The sequence below is a fragment of the Dendronephthya gigantea genome, unplaced genomic scaffold, assembly GCF_004324835.1.
Source record: "Dendronephthya gigantea isolate DGI-Jeju-01 unplaced genomic scaffold, DenGig_1.0 000010F, whole genome shotgun sequence".
NCBI lineage: Eukaryota > Metazoa > Cnidaria > Anthozoa > Malacalcyonacea > Nephtheidae > Dendronephthya > Dendronephthya gigantea.
Window position 1 is genome coordinate 649,367 of NW_021163020.1, and position 21,887 is coordinate 671,253.

Sequence of the window (21,887 nt, forward strand, 5' to 3'; positions counted from 1 at the left end):
CAATAGACGTACTGTGTAATCTTCAAATTTGTTGTTTTAATTCACGATCAATTAGATGATCGAGTAGGAAAATCTATGGAAGCTCTTTCACATATAGCAGTAATATTTTGAATTACTTACCACATTTGCCTAGATTGGTAACGGATAATCTTTTCTTTCTCGTACAAGCTTCAAGACGTAATAAGCAATCGTTTTCATAATTTCGACCATCACTGCCACATACGTAATCAACTTTCTTTGGACATTTAACAGGGCACTTGCAGGCAGTCGTTCCATCATTATTCACCGAACATTCGCCGTAGAAGTCACAATGGACAGTGGAGCATGGATCTATATCAAGTAGTTCGGTTGTTTATAGTATTTCCCGATTTGCTTCTGAGAACAATTGTTTTGTTTCACTATAATTTGGCTTGTAGCTCTCATGTGGAGCAAATTTAGAAAGCAATATACAAACAAGAGCTTGACTCTTAACCCACCTTTACACGCCAGCGATGACAATTGACCAGCAATATCTGCCAGTTCCTTGAACGACGAAGTTCTCAAGACATATCCAGGGCTAGCGATAATTTTCAACTGATCTTCTCTTACATACTTGCCGATTCCAACCACAATTACTGTTGTACCAGTTCTTTTCAATTCATTTGCTGCCTCCTGGAATTCAACGTTTGAGTTTCCATCTGTAAAGAGTGTGAACACATTTGGAAGATGATCCCTTCCACCATTGCGCGGCCTGAACATTGAAATGGCTTCCTTCAAAGGTTTTTCGAAGTGCGTTGCTCCATTGGTGGTCACGATTTCTGATAAAGCAGCCTTAAACTCAGTTCTATTATAAAGGTCATTCAATCTATAAAAATAATGCGGTTAAAAGTTAAGTCAATAGACTTGATCCACAGCACAATAAAATAGCCTGTTAAATGTTAATTACTCAATATCCTGCAGGAGAAGCAGGAGGAGAGCAGCAGGAGGAGCAAAAGAGGGAAGTACAGCAGCAGGAGGAACAGGAGAGGGGAGAGGAGGGAGGAGGGGCAGCAGGAGTATAACACGAGAGGGAGGAGGGACAGAAGGAGGAACAGGAGAGGAAGGTGGAGGAGGAGAGGCAGGAGCAGCAGCTGAAGAAACAGGAGAGAGGCGGAAAATCAGGAGAGGGGGGAGGCGGAGGAGAGGCAGGAAGAGCAGCAGGAGAGGGGGGAGGCGGGAGAGAGTGAGGTGGAGCAGCAGTAGAAGGACCGGGGGGAAGAAAAAAGGAGCAGCAGGTGAGAAGAGGAGCAGGAGGAGTAAGCGGAGATGATGATGATAACAGCATCTCTAACCTGATCCAGACTTTCGCAGTTTCACTGTACTCCATAACGCCAACGCGTGTTGAAAGATCGGATATTTCAAAGAATCCAACTGTGGTGGACACAAGTTGCGACATGGAATTAAATTCGGAGCTTGAAACACTACTTGAGCCGTCCAGGGCGAAACCAAGGTCAACAGGATCCTGGCAAGCTAGTAAGGAAAAGAAATAAAAAATATTATTTATTTTCAATGATTTATTCGAGGTGATAAGTGAGTGTAGATCTAATACTTACCTTCAGGAATGCTACAGACTTGTTGTAAAACCAATGAACCAACCGGGGTACATCTACCGCACCATCCACCACATTTTGCTGAGATAATCATTCCATGTTTTTCCTTCGTGAATTCCTGTATCTTGATGTCTGAAGGATACCCTTGGTTATCCCATCTTACCATGTCATTAACCTTTAAACCAGTACCCGACAGGTCAATCAAGAAACTACCTTTACGACAGTTCCCAGGATTCATTGAGAAACAATCACCAGCCGTACCATAGCGTACAGATCTACCGCTAACAGAACTGTTCGCAAATTCATAATCGTCTTGAATAACCGTAAGATCTTCAACGTTTAATCTTATCTTTGAAAAATATGTCTTGCCGTGGTTACGGTAAACGTTGCTGCTGTCTTCTCCATCGCACTGGAATCGGGCTGTAACAGGAGATGTCGGTAATTGTCGATCGTACACGATCGCATAGTTTCTGCTCTCACCGGCAGGAAGATCCAGGTACTCCTTAGGTTCATTCCCGGATAAACCATGACAATAAACTTTAATAGGGTCCTTGCATTTTTTGCTGATGTGAAGTAAATATACGCCATCTTCAGTTGCACCACTAGATTTGACGTCCTTGCAACTCTTGAACTCTAAAAAGTTTTAGTTATGTTTAGTTGACCTGAACAATCTCTGCAAACAAAGAACAAAAAGGCCGTTTTAATACAATACCTTGCGTTACTTTCTCAACTAACTCATCAACAACTTCTGGTTTCTCTTTCATCGACTTAGCCACTTCTAACAAATGAGGAGTGGACGGTAGCTTTTTGGCCTTTTCAGGTTTAATCTTGTCGCCAAGCCCCAAAACAACCACCTTAACACCTTTGTCTTTAAGTTTTTTCTTCTCTTTCTCAACTGCAGGAATATCATCTTGGTTGGTGATTATTACCAGACTCTTCCTCGCTGTTGGTCGCGAACCATATTTTGCAGTAAAGAGTTGGCTTGCCACTAGTTTTATACCATCTTCAAGATTTCCACCTTTCCCAAGAGGAAGATTTGTAACACTTTCTTTCACAGCAACAAGATCATCTCCAGATTTAAACGGAATCTTCACAGCGGGTTTACCACTGTAGTCGACAACAGCCACATGTGTTTTTAGTTTTGAAACTTCGAATGACTCCAAACTTTTCTTGAGTATTTTCTTACTATCGTTGAAAGATTTCTCGGCGTCCTTTCCAGCGGAACCAATCAGGAAGGCCAAGTCAAGCGGTTTTTTGAAAACTAAAAAAGGTGAAAATATGCTAGTCTGAAAGTTAAGAATTTGAATGGCGCGTATCTGAACACAAGTTCAAATATACAACCACTAAATTCAACGTTAAATAAACGTTAAATAAACGCAATTTAATTACCACAAGCGCCAATCTTCTTCACTTTTCCAGATTTTCCTTCTTTACACATTTTACGAAGCATTTCACATTCATTCTTGTATGTGACATCATCGGAACCACACACAGATTTTCTAGTCGTTGGGCAAGTTTCAGGACAAGTACAAATTGTAGAATCATCCGCGTTTGCGACACATTTGGCACCATGTTCGCAATCACGAGCCGCACAAGGATCTATTACCATAAAAAAGGGGAGAATCAAGTTTACATAAAAATCTAAGTTTTACACCCTAAATGGCCAGGATATCCGATGTATCAAAAGTTACCTTTCTTGACAACTTCTTCAATAAATCCGGCTAACTCTTTCGGTTTAACTGTCTTCTTCTTCTTCACGATATTTTTCTCTGGTGTTATTACTTTCAACTGTTCATCATCAGGATCTGTTCCTAGCTTCACTACGATTATTTTCACTTCATTATCATTTAGTTTCTTTGCCGCTCTCTTCAGTTCACTTGTTGTAGCATCTGCCTCGCCAGTAACGAAGACAACCGTTATTTTACGAGATTTAGGTCGACCATAGTTCTTGAAAACTTTGTCTATTTCGACCAGTGCATGATCTAATTTCTGACCCTCGTCCTTCCATGTCAGTGTATCAATAAACTTCTTAACTTTAGCCTTGTCGCTTGTATCATTGAACTTCGAATTTAACGTAGCATCTTGCCCATAGACAATCGTACTATAGAGGATATCTTTCTCTTTCTCATTATCGATCATAACCTTTGCTGCATCTTTTTCTTTTTCGAATAATATTATCGCATCTCTACCAGTAGAACCAAACGCAAACACAAGATCAACCATCTCCTTTTCTTTGCGTTCTATCAGAAGAAAAGAAAATTTAAAACAAGTGCAAGAGTGTATAGTACTTGACAAGTGGAAAGAAACAAGACTACAAAATAAAAACATAAATATAGCTAACTTTTGATCAAGTCTTCTTCAATAAGCTTAGAAATTTCTTCATGTAGTTTTGGTAGTTTCTTTTTATCTTTTACTTTCTTTATCTTTTTCTTGTCAGGAACCAGTTCACTCAGAACTTCTGGATCTGCATCATCAAGAGCGATTACGTAAATTCGAACACCTCGTTCTTTCAATGGTTTAGCAGCTTTCTTCAACGCTTCTTTAGCAGTCGTATTACTCGCAGCAATAACAACAAGAATCTTTTTAGCTGATGGACGACCTCCCAATTCAACACTAAACATTTCATCGACAGATTTTTCTAGTGCTTTATCGAGATTGGCACTCTCTCCCTCTGATGGTCTCATTTCATCTATCTTGTTGTTGATCGCGTTTTCATCAAACGTTTCGTTCAGACGAAGTTTAATTGAAGGCTCGTCGCTGTACTCAACAATTCCAACGTGTGTTCCAGGTTCAGATATTGTATAATTATCACGCACCATGTTCTTCACGAAGTCTTTAGCTTCATTAAAACCATCTACCTTCATTTTCGTTGTTCCCTCGATTGCAAACACCAGATCAATGATCTCACCAAGATCTAAACAAGACAAACATACTTTCCACAATTGTCCTATGTGGGTAAGACTACATATATTGAATATCCAATCACGTATCACTTGGTGCTTTACACTTACCACAAGTCGTGGAATCGTCAGGATTGGCAGCACAATCTTTACATTCTGCAGCAAAGCATTGATCTAATAAAACAAACGGTAATAGCTGTAATATAATGGACGAAGACTTTCAAATATGCTCAAATTATAAATATTACCATTGAATGCTTCTTCAGCGACTTCCTCTGCCAGCTTCTTAAGATCTTTCTCCTTCTTTGGTTTCTTCTTTTTCCCTAACAAAGGTTTCAGTTTCTCTTCATCCACATTTTCACCCAACACGACCGGTATGATCTTGACTTTCTTCTTCTTCAATGGCTCAGCTACCTTCTTTAATTGTTCTTCAGTAACATCGTCATTTCCATCGACAAATACAACAATCACCTTTCGTGCTTTTGGCCGCCCGTTCTTCCCTAATTCTTTTCCCGCGTTCTTTATTCCTTCATCCAGAGACTTTCCTTCTTTAAACGGTAGTTTCTTTACCTTTCCTTTAAATTCTTTCTCGTCAACATAATCGCCAAGAGGTACTTTCACTGGATCAGTCTCGTTGAGTTGAACTACGCCGTACGTGACAAATGCATCGTTTGGTTTTTCAATGATGTCGTTAACGATAATCTTTTCTTTAGTCAAAGTATTTTTACCATTTGGATCAGCAGAACCCATGACGAAGATTACATCAACCAACTTCTTTGGAAGTCCTAAAATACGCCAATTTCAACGCTTGTTAATATGCAGATTAAATCACGATAGCAGAAATAATCTTAACTTACTTTTCTTAATATCTTTCTCAATATCCTCAACCAGTTTCGGAGCAATATCTGGAACTTTATCAGAATCTTTTACATGATAGATATTCTTTTCAGTAGGAACGATATCTTTCAGTTCGTCCTTGTCAGCATCTTCTCCAATATTTACAACGTAAACTCGAACTCCCTTTTCTTTCACAGGTTTTACAGCACGTTTAGGTGGTTCTTTGCCTGTTGATTTGCCATCTGTGACTATTATTAGAACTTTTGAAGCTCCAGGTCTACCTCCTGACTTTGCGTCAAACACATTATCAGCAGACTTTCGTAAGGATTCGTCAGTGACCCTATTTTTACCACCAGATGGAATGATACGTTGGACTTTATCCTTGATTGCAGTTGGTTCAAATAGCTCATTAAGTGGAAGAATAACATTGGCTTCATCGCTGAACTCTACAACACCAATATGGGTTTCGGTTTCCGAGATGGTTTGATTTTCTATTATCGCTTTCACGAGATCTTTTATTTTATCAAATCCTTTCTCAGCCAGATTCTTTGATCCATCCAATGCGATCACAAGGTCAACAACCAGTTCTAAAATACAAAGCAGGAATATACCAAACAGACTGAGGACGGACAACAACCTAACCTAGTCAAGACACAAACGCGACGTTTAAGAATAAATTTTACATTTAATCCTGGATGACTACGATTATCACAAATATGATTTTGAGCAGAAAAAATATTCTAGGCTATGCAATAGAATACTTCCTTGTACTGAATTATAAAATACTTACTACAAGATCCTTTCCTCTTTACACTAATTGGCTTTTGCTTCAAACACATATCACGTTTCATTTCACATTCGTTATTATAAGACACTTCATTTGAACCGCATACTGGATCACTCGTGGTTGGACATTTTTCATCGCATTGACAAAGAGTTGAATCATCAGCTTGAGCTGAACATTTTGCGCCATGTTCACAGTCAACCGCAGCACAAGGATCTTTTAATAGAAAAAATAAATTAAAATGAAATTATCATTTATTGCAGAACTAGAAAAATTTTGATTAAATATGGTACCTTTTTTGACAACTTCTTCAATAAATCCGGCTAACTCTTTCGGTTTAACTGTCTTTTTCTTCTTCACGATATTTTTCTCTGGTGTTATTACTTTCAACTGTTCATCATCAGGATCTGTTCCTAGCTTCACTACGATTATTTTCACTTCATTATCATTTAATTTCTTTGCCGCTCTCTTCAGTTCACTAGTTGTAGCATCTGCCTCGCCAGTAACGAAGACAACCGTTATTTTACGTGCTTTAGGTCGACCATAGTTCTTGAAAACTTTGTCTATTTCGACAAGTGCATGATCTAATTTCTGACCCTCGTCCTTCCATGTCAGTGTATCAATAAACTTCTTAACTTTAGCCTTGTCGCTTGTATCATTGAACTTCGAATTTAACGTAGCATCTTGCCCATAGACAATCGTACTATAGAGGATATCTTTCTCTTTCTCATTATCGATCATAACCTTTGCTGCGTCTTTTTCTTTTTCGAATAATATTATCGCATCTCTACCAGTAGAACCAAACGCAAACACAAGATCAACCATCTCCTTTTCTTTGCGTTCTATCAGAAGAAAAGAAAATTTAAAACAAGTGCAAGAGTGTATAGTACTTGACAAGTGGAAAGAAACAAGACTACAAAATAAAAACATAAATATAGCTAACTTTTGATCAAGTCTTCTTCAATAAGCTTAGAAATTTCTTCATGTAGTTTTGGTAGTTTCTTTTTATCTTTTACTTTCTTTATCTTTTTCTTGTCAGGAACAAGTTCACTCAGAACTTCTGGTCTGCATTATCAAGAGCGATTACGTAAATTCGAACACCTCGTTCCTTCAATGGTTTAGCAGCTTTCTTCAACGCTTCTTTAGCAGTCGTATTACTCGCAGCAATAACAACAAGAATCTTTTTAGCTGATGGACGACCTCCCAATTCAACACTAAACATTTCATCGACAGATTTTTCTAGTGCTTTATCGAGATTGGCACTCTCTCCCTCTGATGGTCTCATTTCATCTATCTTGTTGTTTATCGAGATTTCATCAAACGTTTCGTTCAGACGAAGTTTAATTGAAGGCTCGTCGCTGTACTCAACAATTCCAACGTGTGTTCCAGGTTCAGATATTGTATAATTATCACGCACCATGTTCTTCACGAAGTCTTTAGCTTCATTAAAACCATCTACCTTCATTTTCGTTGTTCCCTCGATTGCAAACACCAGATCAATGATCTCACCAAGATCTAAACAAGACAAACATACTTTCCACAATTGTCCTATGTGGGTAAGACTACATATATTGAATATCCAATCACGTATCACTTGGTGCTTTACACTTACCACAAGTCGTGGAATCGTCAGGATTGGCAGCACAATCTTTACATTCTGCAGCAAAGCATTGATCTAATAAAACAAACGGTAATAGCTGTAATATAATGGACGAAGACTTTCAAATATGCTCAAATTATAAATATTACCATTGAATGCTTCTTCAGCGACTTCCTCTGCCAGCTTCTTAAGATCTTTCTCCTTCTTTGGTTTCTTCTTTTTCCCTAACAAAGGTTTCAGTTTCTCTTCATCCACATTTTCACCCAACACGACCGGTATGATCTTGACTTTCTTCTTCTTCAATGGCTCAGCTACCTTCTTTAATTGTTCTTCAGTAACATCGTCATTTCCATCGACAAATACAACAATCACCTTTCGTGCTTTTGGCCGCCCGTTCTTCCCTAATTCTTTTCCCGCTTTCTTTATTCCTTCATCCAGAGACTTTCCTTCTTTAAACGGTAGTTTCTTTACCTTTTCTTTCAATTCTTTCTCATCGTTATAATCGCCAAGAGGTACTTTCACTGGATCAGTTTCGTTGAGTTGAACAACGCCGTACGTGACAAATGCATCGTTTGGTTTTTCAATGATGTCATTAACGATAATCTTTTCTTTAGTCAAAGTATTTCGACCATTTGGATCAGCAGAACCCATGACGAAGATTACATCAACCAACTTCTTTGGAAGTCCTAAAATACGCCAATTTCAACGCTTGTTAATATGGAGATTAAATCACGATAGCAGAAATAATCTTAACTTACTTTTCTTAATATCTTTCTCAATATCCTCAACCAGTTTCGGAGCAATATCTGGAACTTTATCAGAATCTTTTACATGATAGATATTCTTTTCAGTAGGAACGATATCCTTCAGTTCGTCCTTGTCAGCATCTTCTCCAATATTTACAACGTAAACTCGAACTCCCTTTTCTTTCACAGGTTTTACAGCACGTTTAGGTGGTTCTTTGCCTGTTGATTTGCCATCTGTAACTATTATTAGAACTTTTGAAGCTCCAGGTCTACCTCCTGACTTTGCGTCAAACACATTATCAGCAGACTTTCGTAAGGCTTCGTCAGTGACCCTGTTTTTACCACCAGATGGAATGATACGTTGGACTTTATCGTGGATTGCAGTTGGTTCAAATAGCTCATTAAGTGGAAGAATAACATGGGCTTCATCGCTGAACTCTACAACACCAATATGGGTTTCAGTTTCCGAGATGGTTTGATTTTCTATTATCGCTTTGACGAGATCTTTTATTTTATCAAATCCTTTCTCAGCCAGATTCTCTGATCCATCCAATGCGATCACAAGGTCAACAACCAGTTCTAAAATACAAAGCAGGAATATACCAAATAGACCGTAGACGGACAACAACCTAACCTAATCAAGAAACCAACGCGACGTTTAAGAACAAACATTACATTTAATCCTTGCTGACTACCATTTTCACAAATATGATTTTGAGCAGAAAAAATATTCTAGGCTATGCAATACAATACTTCCTTGTACTGAATTATAAAATACTCACTACAAGATCCTTTCCTCTTTACACTAATTGGCTTTTGCTTCAAACACATATCACGTTTCATTTCACATTCGTTATCATAAGACACTTCATTTGAACCGCATACTGGATCACTCGTAGTTGGACATTTTTCATTGCATTGACAAAGAGTTGAATCATCAGCTTGAGCTGAACATTTTGCGCCATGTTCACAGTCAACTGCAGCACAAGGATCTTTTAATAGAAAAAATAAATCAAAATGAAATTATCGTTTATTGCAGAAGTAGAAAAATTTTGATTAAATATGGTACCTTTTTTGACAACTTCTTCAATAAATCCGGCTAACTCTTTCGGTTTAACTGTCTTTTTCTTCTTCACGATATTTTTCTCTGGTGTTATTACTTTCAACTGTTCATCATCCGGATCTGTTCCTAGCTTCACTACGATTATTTTCACTTCATTATCATTTAATTTCTTTGCCGCTCTCTTCAGTTCACTTGTTGTAGCATCTGCCTCGCCAGTAACGAAGACAACCGTTATTTTACGAGCTTTAGGTCGACCATAGTTCTGGAAGACATTGTCTATTTCGACCAGTGCATGATCTAATTTCTGACCCTCGTCCTTCCATGTCAGTGTATCAATAAACTTCTTAACTTTAGCCTTGTCGCTTGTATCATTGAACTTCGAATTTAACGTAGCATCTTGCCCATAGACAATCGTACTATAGAGGATATCTTTCTCTTTCTCATTATCGATCATAACCTTTGCTGCATCTTTTTCTTTTTCGAATAATATTATCGCATCTCTACCAGTAGAACCAAACGCAAACACAAAATCAACCATCTCCTTTTCTTTGCGTTCTATCAGAAGAAAAGAAAATTTAAAACAAGTGCAAGAGTGTATAGTACTTGACAAGTGGAAAGAAACAAGACTACAAAATAAAAACATAAATATAGCTAACTTTTGATCAAGTCTTCTTCAATAAGCTTAGAAATTTCTTCATGTAGTTTTGGTAGTTTCTTTTTATCTTTTACTTTCTTTATCTTTTTCTTGTCAGGAACCAGTTCACTCAGAACTTCTGGGTCTGCATCATCAAGAGCGATTACGTAAATTCGAACACCTCGTTCTTTCAATGGTTTAGCAGCTTTCTTCAACGCTTCTTTAGCAGTCGTATTACTCGCAGCAATAACAACAAGAATCTTTTTAGCTGATGGACGACCTCCCAATTCAACACTAAACATTTCATCGACAGATTTTTCTAGTGCTTTATCGAGATTGGCACTCTCTCCCTCTGATGGTCTCATTTCATCTATCCTGTTGTTTATCGAGTTTTCATCAAACGTTTCGTTCAGACGAAGTTTAATTGAAGGCTCGTCGCTGTACTCAACAATTCCAACGTGTGTTCCAGGTTCAGATATTGTATAATTATCACGCACCATGTTCTTCACGAAGTCTTTAGCTTCATTAAAACCATCTACCTTCATTTCGTTGTTCCTCGATTGCAAACACCAGATCAATGATCTCACCAAGATCTAAACAAGACAAACATACTTTCCACAATTGTCCTATGTGGGTAAGACTACATATATTGAATATCCAATCACGTATCACTTGGTGCTTTACACTTACCACAAGTCGTGGAATCGTCAGGATTGGCAGCACAATCTTTACATTCTGCAGCAAAGCATTGATCTAATAAAACAAACGGTAATAGCTGTAATATAATGGACGAAGACTTTCAAATATGCTCAAATTATAAATATTACCATTGAATGCTTCTTCAGCGACTTCCTCTGCCAGCTTCTTAAGATCTTTCTCCTTCTTTGGTTTCTTCTTTTTCCCTAACAAAGGTTTCAGTTTCTCTTCATCCACATTTTCACCCAACACGAGTATGATCTTGACTTTCTTCTTCTTCAATGGCTCAGCTACCTTCTTTAATTGTTCTTCAGTAACATCGTCATTTCCATCGACAAATACAACAATCACCTTTCGTGCTTTTGGCCGCCCGTTTCCCTAATTCTTTTCCCGCTTTCTTTATTCCTTCATCCAGAGACTTTCCTTCTTTAAACGGTAGTTTCTTTACCTTTTCTTTCAATTCTTTCTCGTCGTTATAATCGCCAAGAGGTACTTTCACTGGATCAGTTCGTTGAGTTGAAACACGCCGTACGTGACAAATGCATCGTTTGGTTTTTCAATGATGTCATTAACGATAATCTTTTCTTTTAGTCAAAGTATTTCGACCATTTGGATCAGCAGAACCCATGACGAAGATTACATCAACCAACTTCTTTGGAAGTCCTAAAATACGCCAATTTCAACGCTTGTAATATGGAGATTAAATCACGATAGCAGAAAAATCTTAACTTACTTTTCTTAATATCTTTCTCAATATCCTCAACCAGTTTCGGAGCAATATCTGGAACTTTATCAGAAATCTTTTACATGATAGATATTCTTTTCAGAGGAACGATATCCTTCAGTTCGTCCTTGTCAGCATCTTCTCCAATATTTACAACGTAAACTCGAACTCCCTTTTCTTTCACAGGTTTTACAGCACGTTTAGGTGGTTCTTTGCCTGTTGATTTGCCATCTGTAACTATTATTAGAACTTTTGAAGCTCCAGGTCTACCTCCTGACTTTGCGTCAAACACATTATCAGCAGACTTTCGTAAGGCTTCGTCAGTGACCCTGTTTTTACCACCAGATGGAATGATACGTTGGACTTTATCGTGGATTGCAGTTGGTTCAAATAGCTCATTAAGTGGAAGAATAACATGGGCTTCATCGCTGAACTCTACAACACCAATATGGGTTTCAGTTTCCGAGATGGTTTGATTTTCTATTATCGCTTTGACGAGATCTTTTATTTTATCAAATCCTTTCTCAGCCAGATTCTCTGATCCATCCAATGCGATCACAAGGTCAACAACCAGTTCTAAAATACAAAGCAGGAATATACCAAATAGACCGTAGACGGACAACAACCTAACCTAATCAAGAAACCAACGCGACGTTTAAGAATAAATTTTACATTTAATCCTTGCTGACTACCATTTTCACAAATATGATTTTGAGCAGAAAAAATATTCTAGGCTATGCAATACAATACTTCCTTGTACTGAATTATAAAATACTCACTACAAGATCCTTTCCTCTTTACACTAATTGGCTTTTGCTTCAAACACATATCACGTTTCATTTCACATTCGTTATCATAAGACACTTCATTTGAACCGCATACTGGATCACTCGTGGTTGGACATTTTTCATCGCATTGACAAAGAGTTGAATCATCAGCTTGAGCTGAACATTTTGCGCCATGTTCACAGTCAACCGCAGCACAAGGATCTTTTAATAGAAAAATAAATTAAAATGAAATTATCGTTTATTGCAGAAGTAGAAAAATTTTGATTAAATATGGTACCTTTTTTGACAACTTCTTCAATAAATCCGGCTAACTCTTTCGGTTTAACTGTCTTTTTCTTCTTCACGATATTTTTCTCTGGTGTTATTACTTTCAACTGTTCATCATCCGGATCTGTTCCTAGCTTCACTACGATTATTTTCACTTCATTATCATTTAATTTCTTTGCCGCTCTCTTCAGTTCACTTGTTGTAGCATCTGCCTCGCCAGTAACGAAGACAACCGTTATTTTACGTGCTTTAGGTCGACCATAGTTCTGGAAGACATTGTCTATTTCGACAAGTGCATGATCTAATTTCTGACCCTCGTCCTTCCATGTCAGTGTATCAATAAACTTCTTAACTTTAGCCTTGTCGCTTGTATCATTGAACTTCGAATTTAACGTAGCATCTTGCCCATAGACAATCGTACTATAGAGGATATCTTTCTCTTTCTCATTATCGATCATAACCTTTGCTGCGTCTTTTTCTTTTTCGAATAATGGTATCGCATCTCTACCAGTAGAACCAAACGCAAACACAAGATCAACCATCTCCTTTTCTTTGCGTTCTATCAGAAGAAAAGAAAATTTAAAACAAGTGCAAGAGTGTATAGTACTTGACAAGTGGAAAGAAACAAGACTACAAAATAAAAACATGAATATAGCTAACTTTTGATCAAGTCTTCTTCAATAAGCTTAGAAATTTCTTCATGTAGTTTTGGTAGTTTCTTTTTATCTTTTACTTTCTTTATCTTTTTCTTGTCAGGAACCAGTTCAGTCAGAACTTCTGGGTCTGCATCATCAAGAGCGATTACGTAAATTCGAACACCTCGTTCTTTCAATGGTTTAGCAGCTTTCTTCAACGCTTCTTTAGCAGTCGTATTACTCGCAGCAATAACAACAAGAATCTTTTTAGCTGATGGACGACCTCCGAATTCAACACTAAACATTTCATCGACAGATTTTTCTAGTGCTTTATCGAGATTGGCACTCTCCCCCTCTGATGGTCTCATTTCATCTATCCTGTTGTTTATCGAGTTTTCATCAAACGTCTCGTTCAGACGAAGTTTAATTGAAGGCTCGTCGCTGTACTCAACAATTCCAACGTGTGTTCCAGGTTCAGATATTGTATAATTATCACGCACCATGTTCTTCACGAAGTCTTTAGCTTCATTAAAACCATCTACCTTCATTCTCGTTGTTCCCTCGATTGCAAACACCAGATCAATGATCTCACCAAGATCTAAACAAGACAAATATACTTTCCACAATTGTCCTATGTGGGTAAGACTACATATATTGAATATCCAATCAAGTATCACTTGGTGCTTTACACTTACCACAAGTCGTGGAATCGTCAGGATTGGCAGCACAATCTTTACATTCTGCAGCAAAGCATTGATCTAATAAAACAAACGGTAATAGCTGTAATATAATGGACGAAGACTTTCAAATATGCTCAAATTATAAATATTACCATTGAATGCTTCTTCAGCGACTTCCTCTGCCAGCTTCTTAAGATCTTTCTCCTTCTTTGGTTTTTTCTTTTTCCCTAACAAAGGTTTCAGTTTCTCTTCATCCACATTTTCACCCAACACGACTGGTATGATCTTGACTTTCTTCTTCTTCAATGGTTCAGCTACCTTCTTTAATTGTTCTTCAGTAACATCGTCATTTCCATCGACAAATACAACAATCACCATTCGTGCTTTTGGCCGCCCGTTTTTTCCTAATTCTTTTCCCGCGTTCTTTATTCCTTCATCCAGAGACTTTCCTTCTTTAAACGGTAGTTTCTTTACCTTTTCTTTCAATTCTTTCTCGTCGACATAATCGCCAAGAGGTACTTTCACTGGATCAGTGTCGTTGAGTTGAACTACGCCGTACGTGACAAATGGATCGTTTGGTTTTTCAATGATGTCGTTAACGATAATCTTTTCTTTAGTCAAAGTATTTTTACCATTTGGATCAGCAGAACCCATGACGAAGATAACATCAACCAACTTCTTTGGAAGTCCTAAAATACGCCAATTTCAAGGCTTGTTAATATGGAGATTAAATCACAATAGCAGAAATAATCTTAACTTACTTTTCTTAATATCTTTGTCAATATCCTCAACCAGTTTCGGAGCAATATCTGGAACTTTATCAGAATCTTTTGCATGATAGATATTCTTTTCAGTAGGAACGATATCCTTCAGTTCGTCCTTGTCAGCATCTTCTCCAATATTTACAACGTAAACTCGAACTCCCTTTTCTTTCACAGGTTTTACAGCACGTTTAGGTGGTTCTTTGCCTGTTGATTTGCCATCTGTAACTATTATTAGAACTTTTGAAGCTCCAGGTCTACCTCCTGACTTTGCGTCAAACACATTATCAGCAGATTTTCGTAAGGCTTCGTCAGTGACCCTGTTTTTACCACCAGATGGAATGATACGTTGGACTTTATCTTGGATTGAGATTGGTTCAAACAGCTCATTAAGTGGAAGAATAACATTGGCTTCATCGCTGAACTCTACAACACCAATATGGGTTTCAGTTTCCGAGATGGTTTGATTTTCTATTATCGCTTTCACGAGATCTTTTATTTTATCAAATCCTTTCTCAGCCAGATTCTCTGATCCATCTAATGCGATCACAAGGTCAACAACCAGTTCTAAAGTAACGTGCAAAAACGAAAGAATTAACAAGTGACGGAACAACTTCTTACAAGCGAAATAAATCTGGTTGAAATCCTTGATTTGAAAACAAATAAATAATCATATTATTCACTGAATAGACAAGAAAAACATTTCCTACCACACGGTCCTTTTCTTTGAACTTCTATTGCTTCACTTTGTAAACATGACTGGCGGTTTATTTCGCATTCGTTGTTGTACGTTTTTCCATCTGAAGCACATACTGGATCACGTATGCCTTGGGAACATAATTGATTGCACTCACACAGTGTAGAATCATCAGCTTTCTCGACACATTCTGCTCCATACATACAATCTTTTGCAAAGCAAGGATCTGAAGAAAAGACATAACAAAGACTAGCTAGGAAAGGCTTCTTTAATCATGAGTTTTTAAGCTAAAGATATGTGGATGTAGATTTTACCTTTTATCCTTTGATCATCTACGAAAAGAGAAGATTTTTTTGCATTATGACTCTTATTGACTTTAACGATGTTTTCTTCTGGTGTTATCACTCTCAACTGTTCATCATCAGGATCTGTTCCTAGCTTCACTACGATTATCTTCACTTCATTATCATTTAATTTCTTGGCTGCTCTCTTCAGTTCATTTGTTGTAGCATCTGCCTCGCCAGTAACAAAGACAACTGTTATTTTACGAGCTTTAGGTCGACCATAATCTTTGAAAAGTTCATTGGCTTCTACAAGCGCTTGATCTAGCTTCTGCCCATCATCTTTCCATAATAAAGCATCAATGAACTTCTTTACTTTCGCCTTGTCAGTAATATCTTGAAACTTCGACTTGACGGAAACATCTTTTCCATAGACAATTGTACCATAAAGAATGTCTTTTTCTTTTTCATTGTCAATCATTTCCTTCGCGATTTCCTTTTCTTTCTCGAAATGAATCAGCGCAGTTGGTTTCGTTGAACCAAATACAAAAACGAGGTCAACTAGTCTCTTTTCTTTCCTCTCTATAAAAATTAAAGGGTTTGAAAAATGAGATGTTGCTTATTCACGAACGCAAAAGAAAAAAACAGATTAATTACTTTTGATGAGGTCGTCTTCGATGAGCGTAGAAATATCTTCGTTGAGACTTGGTAAACTCTTTTTATCTTTCACTTTCTTTATCTTTTTCTTGTTAGGAACCAGTTCACTCAGAACTTCTGGGTCTGCATCATCAAGAGCGATTACGTAAATTCGAACACCTCGTTCCTTCAATGGTTTAGCAGCTTTCTTCAACGCTTCTTTAGCAGTCGTATTACTCGCAGCAATAACAACAAGAATCTTTTTAGCTGATGGACGACCTCCCAATTCAACACTAAACATTTCATTGACAGATTTTTCTAGCGCTTTATCGAGATTGGCACTCTCTCCCTCTGATGGTCTCATTTCATCTATCTTGTTGTTTATCAAGTTTTCATCAAACATTTCGTTCAGACGAAGTTTTATTGAAGGCTCGTCACTGTACTCGACAATTCCAACGTGTGTTCCAGGCTCAGATATTATATAATTATCACGCACCATGTTCTTCACGAAGTCTTTAGCTTCATTAAAACCATCTTCCTTCATTCTCGTTGTTCCTTCGATTGCAAATACCAGATCAATGATCTCACCTAGATCTGAAAAGGTATGAATTTGCAATGTATTATAGAAATATTATAACACTAGAAATTGTACCGACTCACTCTTTCCAATCAATGATTTTATCACTCACCACAAGTCGTGGAATCGTCAGGATTAGCAGTGCAGTCTTTGCATTCTGCAGCAAAGCATTGATCTAATAAAGAATAGGTTACCTTTAAAATCTTTTTCCACCCTAAAAAAATCGTAAATAGTTGAAGTTTTCAACCGCTTACCTGCAAATATTTCCTCTGCGATATCTTCTCCCAGTTTCTCATGATCTTTTCCTTTCTTTGGTTTTGTTTTCTCGGTTAACAAAGGTTTCAGCTTTTCTTTGTCCACATCGTCGCCCAACACAACTGGAATAATCTTCATATTTTTCTTCTTCAATAGTTCAGTTATGTTCTTTAATTCTTCTTTAGTACTGCCATCATTTCCATCGATAAACACAACTATTACCTTGCGAGCTTTTGATCTTCCGTTTTTCTGAAATTCATCTCCGGCTTTCTTCATCCCTTTGTCTAAACCTTTGCCTTCTTTCGACGGTAGTTTATTCACTAGATCTTGGAGTTCATTTTCATCTTTATAAACTCCAAGAGGCACTACAACTGAACCGATCCTCTCAAATTGTACTACACCATACTCGACAAGGGCATCCTTCTGTTTTCCAATTATATCGTTAACGATAAGCTTCTCCTTACCCAATGTTTCTTCACTATTTGGTTCGGCAGAACCCATAACAAATATAACATCAAGCAGCTTCTTTGGAAGTCCTGAAATGAAAGTAAACTTTAGTGTAAACAACAGGATAAATTGTTCTTAAATGTGCGATAGAATTCAATTTAAATATGTACATATGCCTCCACCTCTATTTTCACCCCGTCCTTCAACAAAACAGATTCTTTATAAAGAATAACTCACGTTTTTTAATATCTTTGTCGATGTCCTCAACCAGCTTAGGGGCTATGCTTGGGATTTCGTTGGGATTCTTTGCAGGATAAATATTCTTTTCAGTAGGAACGATATCCTTTAGTTCGTCCTTGTCAGCATCTTCTCCAATATTTACAACGTAAACTCGAACTCCCTTTTCTTTCACAGGTTTTACAGCACGTTTAGGTGGTTCTTTGCCCGTTGATTTGCCATCTGTAACTATTATTAGAACTTTTGAAGCTCCAGGTCTACCTCCTGACTTTGCGTCAAACACATTATCAGCAGACTTTCGTAAGGCTTCGTCAGTGACCCTATTTTTACCACCAGATGGAATGATACGTTGGACTTTATCGTTGATTGCAGTTGGTTCAAACAGCTCATTAAGTGGAAGAATAACATTTGCTTCATCGCTGAACTCAATGAGACCAATATGTGTTTCACTTTCGGAAATATTGTAGTTAGCAACCACGGCTTTAACAAAATCTTTAATGACTTCGAATTCTTTTTCACTAATACTTTGCGATCCATCCATGGCAAACACTAAGTCCAGTACTAATTCTAAAAACAGAAGAAGTGTGAGTAGTGAACATTTGAACAATCAGACTCCGACTATTAAATTGACTAGGATAACCGAAAAATAATAAATACAACGATGATGATAAAACTCAAAAGTGCTTACTGCAGTGGTTCTTCTTCGTCATTAGAATTGGCATCTTCTTTAAACAAGATCTGTGTTTAAGTTCGCATTCATTTTGGTAGGTTTTTCCATCTGATCCACAAACGGGTGCTATTATTTCTTCTTCACAATTTTTCAGACATTCACATATCGAAGTATCGTCAGCGTTCACGGCACACTGAGCACCATGCACACAATCTTTAGCAAAGCAAGGATCTAAACATTCGTTGAGAAGTAGAATGTAATACATAAAAATGAAATAAGCCGTGACATATACTGACACTCTAGAGTATTTTACCTCGCATTTTCTTTTCATCCACAATTTCAGCGGATTTTTCATGGTCATCGCTTTCGTTGACTTTCACGATATTTTTCTCTGGTGTTATTACTTTCAACTGTTCATCATCAGGATCTGTTCCTAGCTTCACTACGACTATCTTCACTTCATTATCATTTAATTTCTTGGCTGCTCTCTTCAGTTCACTTGTTGTAGCATCTGCCTCGCCAGTAACAAAGACAACTGTTATTTTACGAGCTTTAGGTCGACCATAATCTTTGAAAAGTTCATTGGCTTCTACAAGCGCTTGATCTAGCTTCTGCCCATCATCTTCCCACGAAAGAGAATCAATAAAATTTTTCACATCCGTTTCGTCCGTGAAATCGTTGAATTTCGATTTCACAGAAGCCTCATTTCCATAAACAATTGTCCCATAAAGAATATCCTTCAGTTTCTCGTTGTCGACCATTTTCTTAGCGATTTCTTTTTCTTGGTTAAACAAAGTCACAGCCTGTTTTCCATTGGATCCAAATACGAAGACCAGATCGACAGCTGATTTTTCTTTTATCTCTGTAAAATAGTAAATATTATTTTAGACAATTTATTTGGTAGAAAAACCGCAAAACTCCAAACGAAACTGCAATATCCTATGGTGATAAATTCATAAAAAATTTCAACTTACTTTTAGAGACGTCATCGTCTACAACTGTTGATAGTTTCTTTGAATAATCCGGAAGCGACGATGTCTTCACTTTCTTTGGAGGCTTTGTTTCATCTGGTACAAGAACAACAAGAGTTTTTGGATCTGAATCTTTCCCTAAAGGTACGACATAAACTCGAACACCTCGTTCTTTCAATGGTTTAGCAGCTTTCTTCAACGCTTCTTTAGCAGTCGTATTACTCGCAGCAATAACAACAAGAATCTTTTTAGCTGATGGACGACCTCCCAATTTAACACCAAACATTTCATCGACAGATTTTTCCAGTGCTTTATCGAGATTGGCACTCTCTCCCTCTGATGGTCTCATTTCATCTATCTTGTTGTTTATCAAGTTTTCATCAAACATTTCGTTCAGACGAAGTTTTATTGAAGGCTCGTCACTGTACTCAACAATTCCAACGTGTGCTCCAGGTTCAGATATTGCGTATTCATCTATCATCTTCTTAATGAAAAGTTTTGCTTCATCAAAACCATCTTCACTCATTCTTCTTGTTCCTTCGATGGCAAATACAAGATCAATGATGTCGGTATGGTCTAAAAAGATTATAATGATGAAATATCGTTAAAAGTTGCCCGGCTATATTACAGGCTTGTTTGACTCTTCTCTTTCTTAATTACTCACCACATGTTGTAGAACCATCAGGCTTAGCGATACAATATTTACACGCCTCAGCGAAACAACGGTCTAAAAATAAAAAAAGAAATTATTTCTCTTAGTTATGTCTTGCAGCCATTCTCTCTGTTGTGATCGATGGCTTTACTCTGTTGCTGAACACAGTTTAAAAACATCATTTCAAATGAACTTTTTAATTACCATTGAAAGCTTCTTCCGCAACTTGTTCACTTAGTTCCTTTGGATTTTTTCCTTTTATAGGTTTTTTGTTCTTAGGGACCAAAACCTTTATCTTGTCCTCATCTATGTCTCCCACGGGAACTGGAATAATTTCAACATCTTTATTTCTCAAAGGTCTTGTAACTTGAGCTAAATCATCTTTACTGCTGGCATCCTTTCCATCAACGAAGACAACCAATACTTTACGAGCATTCGGGCGGCCGTTTATTTTGAATTCCACCGCAGCTTTTTTTATTCCTTCATCCAACGATTTTCCTTCTTCCTGCCAGTGCAATATTCGCACAAACTCCTCAAGTTTTCTTTCGTCATCTTCGCTGCCGAGCGGAATCTTCGTCTCAGCCATTTTACCAAACTGGACAATACCATATTTAACATTTGCGTCTTTCGGTGTCTTAATTAGATTGATAACAATCTCCTTCTCTTCATCAAAATTATCTCCAGCCTGTGGCTTTGCAGATCCCATCACGAAAATAACATCCAGACGTTTTTCTGGATGGTAAAATAAAAGAATATTGCAATTATTTTGTAAAATACTGAAATAGTGAGACAAAAAAATCGTTTTGCAAACATTAATGCAAAACCTACCTCTCTTGAGATCTTCCTTAATATCCTCTACCAATTTAGGAGCGACACTCGGAGCTTGGTCTGGATTCTTTACAGGGTAAATATTTTCATCTGTTGGAACGATATCCTTCAGTTCGTCCTTGTCAGTATCGTCTCCAATATTTACAACATAAACTCGAACTCCCTTTTCTTTCACAGGTTTTACAGCATGTTTAGGTGGTTCTTTGCCTGTTGATTTGCCATCTGTAATTATTATTAGAACTTTTGAAGCTCCAGGTCTACCTCCTGACTTTGCGTCAAACACATTATCAGCAGACTTTCGTAAGGCTTCGTCAGTGACCCTGTCTTTACTACCAGATGGAATGATACGTTGGACTTGATCCTTGATTGAAGTTGGTTTAAACAGTTTATTAAGTGGCAGAATTACGTTAGCTTTATCGCTGAACTCTATTATACCAACATGAGTTTCAGTTTCGGAGATGGTATAGTTATCGACCATTGCTTTAACAAGATCTTTTATCCTTTCAAAACCTTTCTTAGCCAACCTCTCTGATCCGTCCAAGGCGAACACGAGATCAAGTAAAAGTTCTGCAGTAAAAGAGCAGTAGTTTTAGCATTCACATTTACTTTATGTAATTATAAACAAACAGAAAATGAACTTACTGCAAGAACCAGAATGTTTAACAGAGATAAGCTCTTGCTTGACGCAAGAATCACGTTTCAGGCTGCAAAGGTTTGGATATGTCACACGATTGCTACCACAAACAGGATACGGTTCATTGCCACAAGTCTTTCGGCATAAACATCCTGTTTGGTCGTCAGATGAAACTTTACATTCAGCGTAATTTTTACAGTTTACAGCTGCACATGGATCTATGAATAAAAGATTGTTTGATCGTGCACGGTTCATTGAGTTACTGACAGAGAATGACTCCAATACTGCTTCCAAACTGATTGTACCTTTATATATTACA

The 21,887-nt window shown here is 37.5% G+C and overlaps 2 protein-coding genes and 2 long non-coding RNA genes across 4 annotated transcripts in view; all 4 read right to left on the reverse strand.

Moving 5' to 3' along the window:
- Nucleotides 1–21,887, reverse strand: part of LOC114517926 — an 85,412-nt gene that overhangs the window by 11,125 nt on the left and 52,400 nt on the right. The window contains exons 108-120 of the mRNA XM_028537779.1: nt 21,577–21,786; nt 20,935–21,501; nt 20,311–20,838; nt 20,119–20,181; nt 19,458–20,030; nt 18,858–19,345; nt 3,260–3,320; nt 2,958–3,167; nt 2,281–2,829; nt 1,572–2,201; nt 1,311–1,488; nt 477–844; nt 121–330 (exon numbers count right to left, since the gene is read on the reverse strand). Coding sequence (XP_028393580.1) covers nt 121–330; nt 477–844; nt 1,311–1,488; nt 1,572–2,201; nt 2,281–2,829; nt 2,958–3,167; nt 3,260–3,320; nt 18,858–19,345; nt 19,458–20,030; nt 20,119–20,181; nt 20,311–20,838; nt 20,935–21,501; nt 21,577–21,786 — 4,635 coding nt within the window. The remainder of the gene's footprint in view (nt 1–120; nt 331–476; nt 845–1,310; nt 1,489–1,571; nt 2,202–2,280; nt 2,830–2,957; nt 3,168–3,259; nt 3,321–18,857; nt 19,346–19,457; nt 20,031–20,118; nt 20,182–20,310; nt 20,839–20,934; nt 21,502–21,576; nt 21,787–21,887) is intronic.
- LOC114518238 (collagen alpha-5(VI) chain-like) lies at nt 7,039–10,673 on the reverse strand. The gene is made up of 7 exons (XM_028538201.1): nt 10,155–10,673; nt 9,505–10,053; nt 9,218–9,427; nt 8,448–9,014; nt 7,839–8,375; nt 7,702–7,764; nt 7,039–7,604 (listed from the first exon to the last, which is right to left on the reverse strand). The coding sequence occupies exons 1-7, from the start codon at nt 10,630–10,632 to the stop codon at nt 7,141–7,143; spliced, it is 2,868 nt and encodes a 955-aa protein (XP_028394002.1). The 5' UTR covers nt 10,633–10,673; the 3' UTR covers nt 7,039–7,140.
- Nucleotides 10,686–11,076, reverse strand: LOC114518240. Its single transcript, XR_003686460.1, has 3 exons — nt 10,960–11,076; nt 10,823–10,885; nt 10,686–10,725 (listed from the first exon to the last, which is right to left on the reverse strand). It is a non-coding gene; the product is annotated as an uncharacterized LOC114518240 (long non-coding RNA).
- On the reverse strand, nt 11,433–11,626 carry LOC114518241. Its single transcript, XR_003686461.1, has 2 exons — nt 11,562–11,626; nt 11,433–11,491 (listed from the first exon to the last, which is right to left on the reverse strand). It is a non-coding gene; the product is annotated as an uncharacterized LOC114518241 (long non-coding RNA).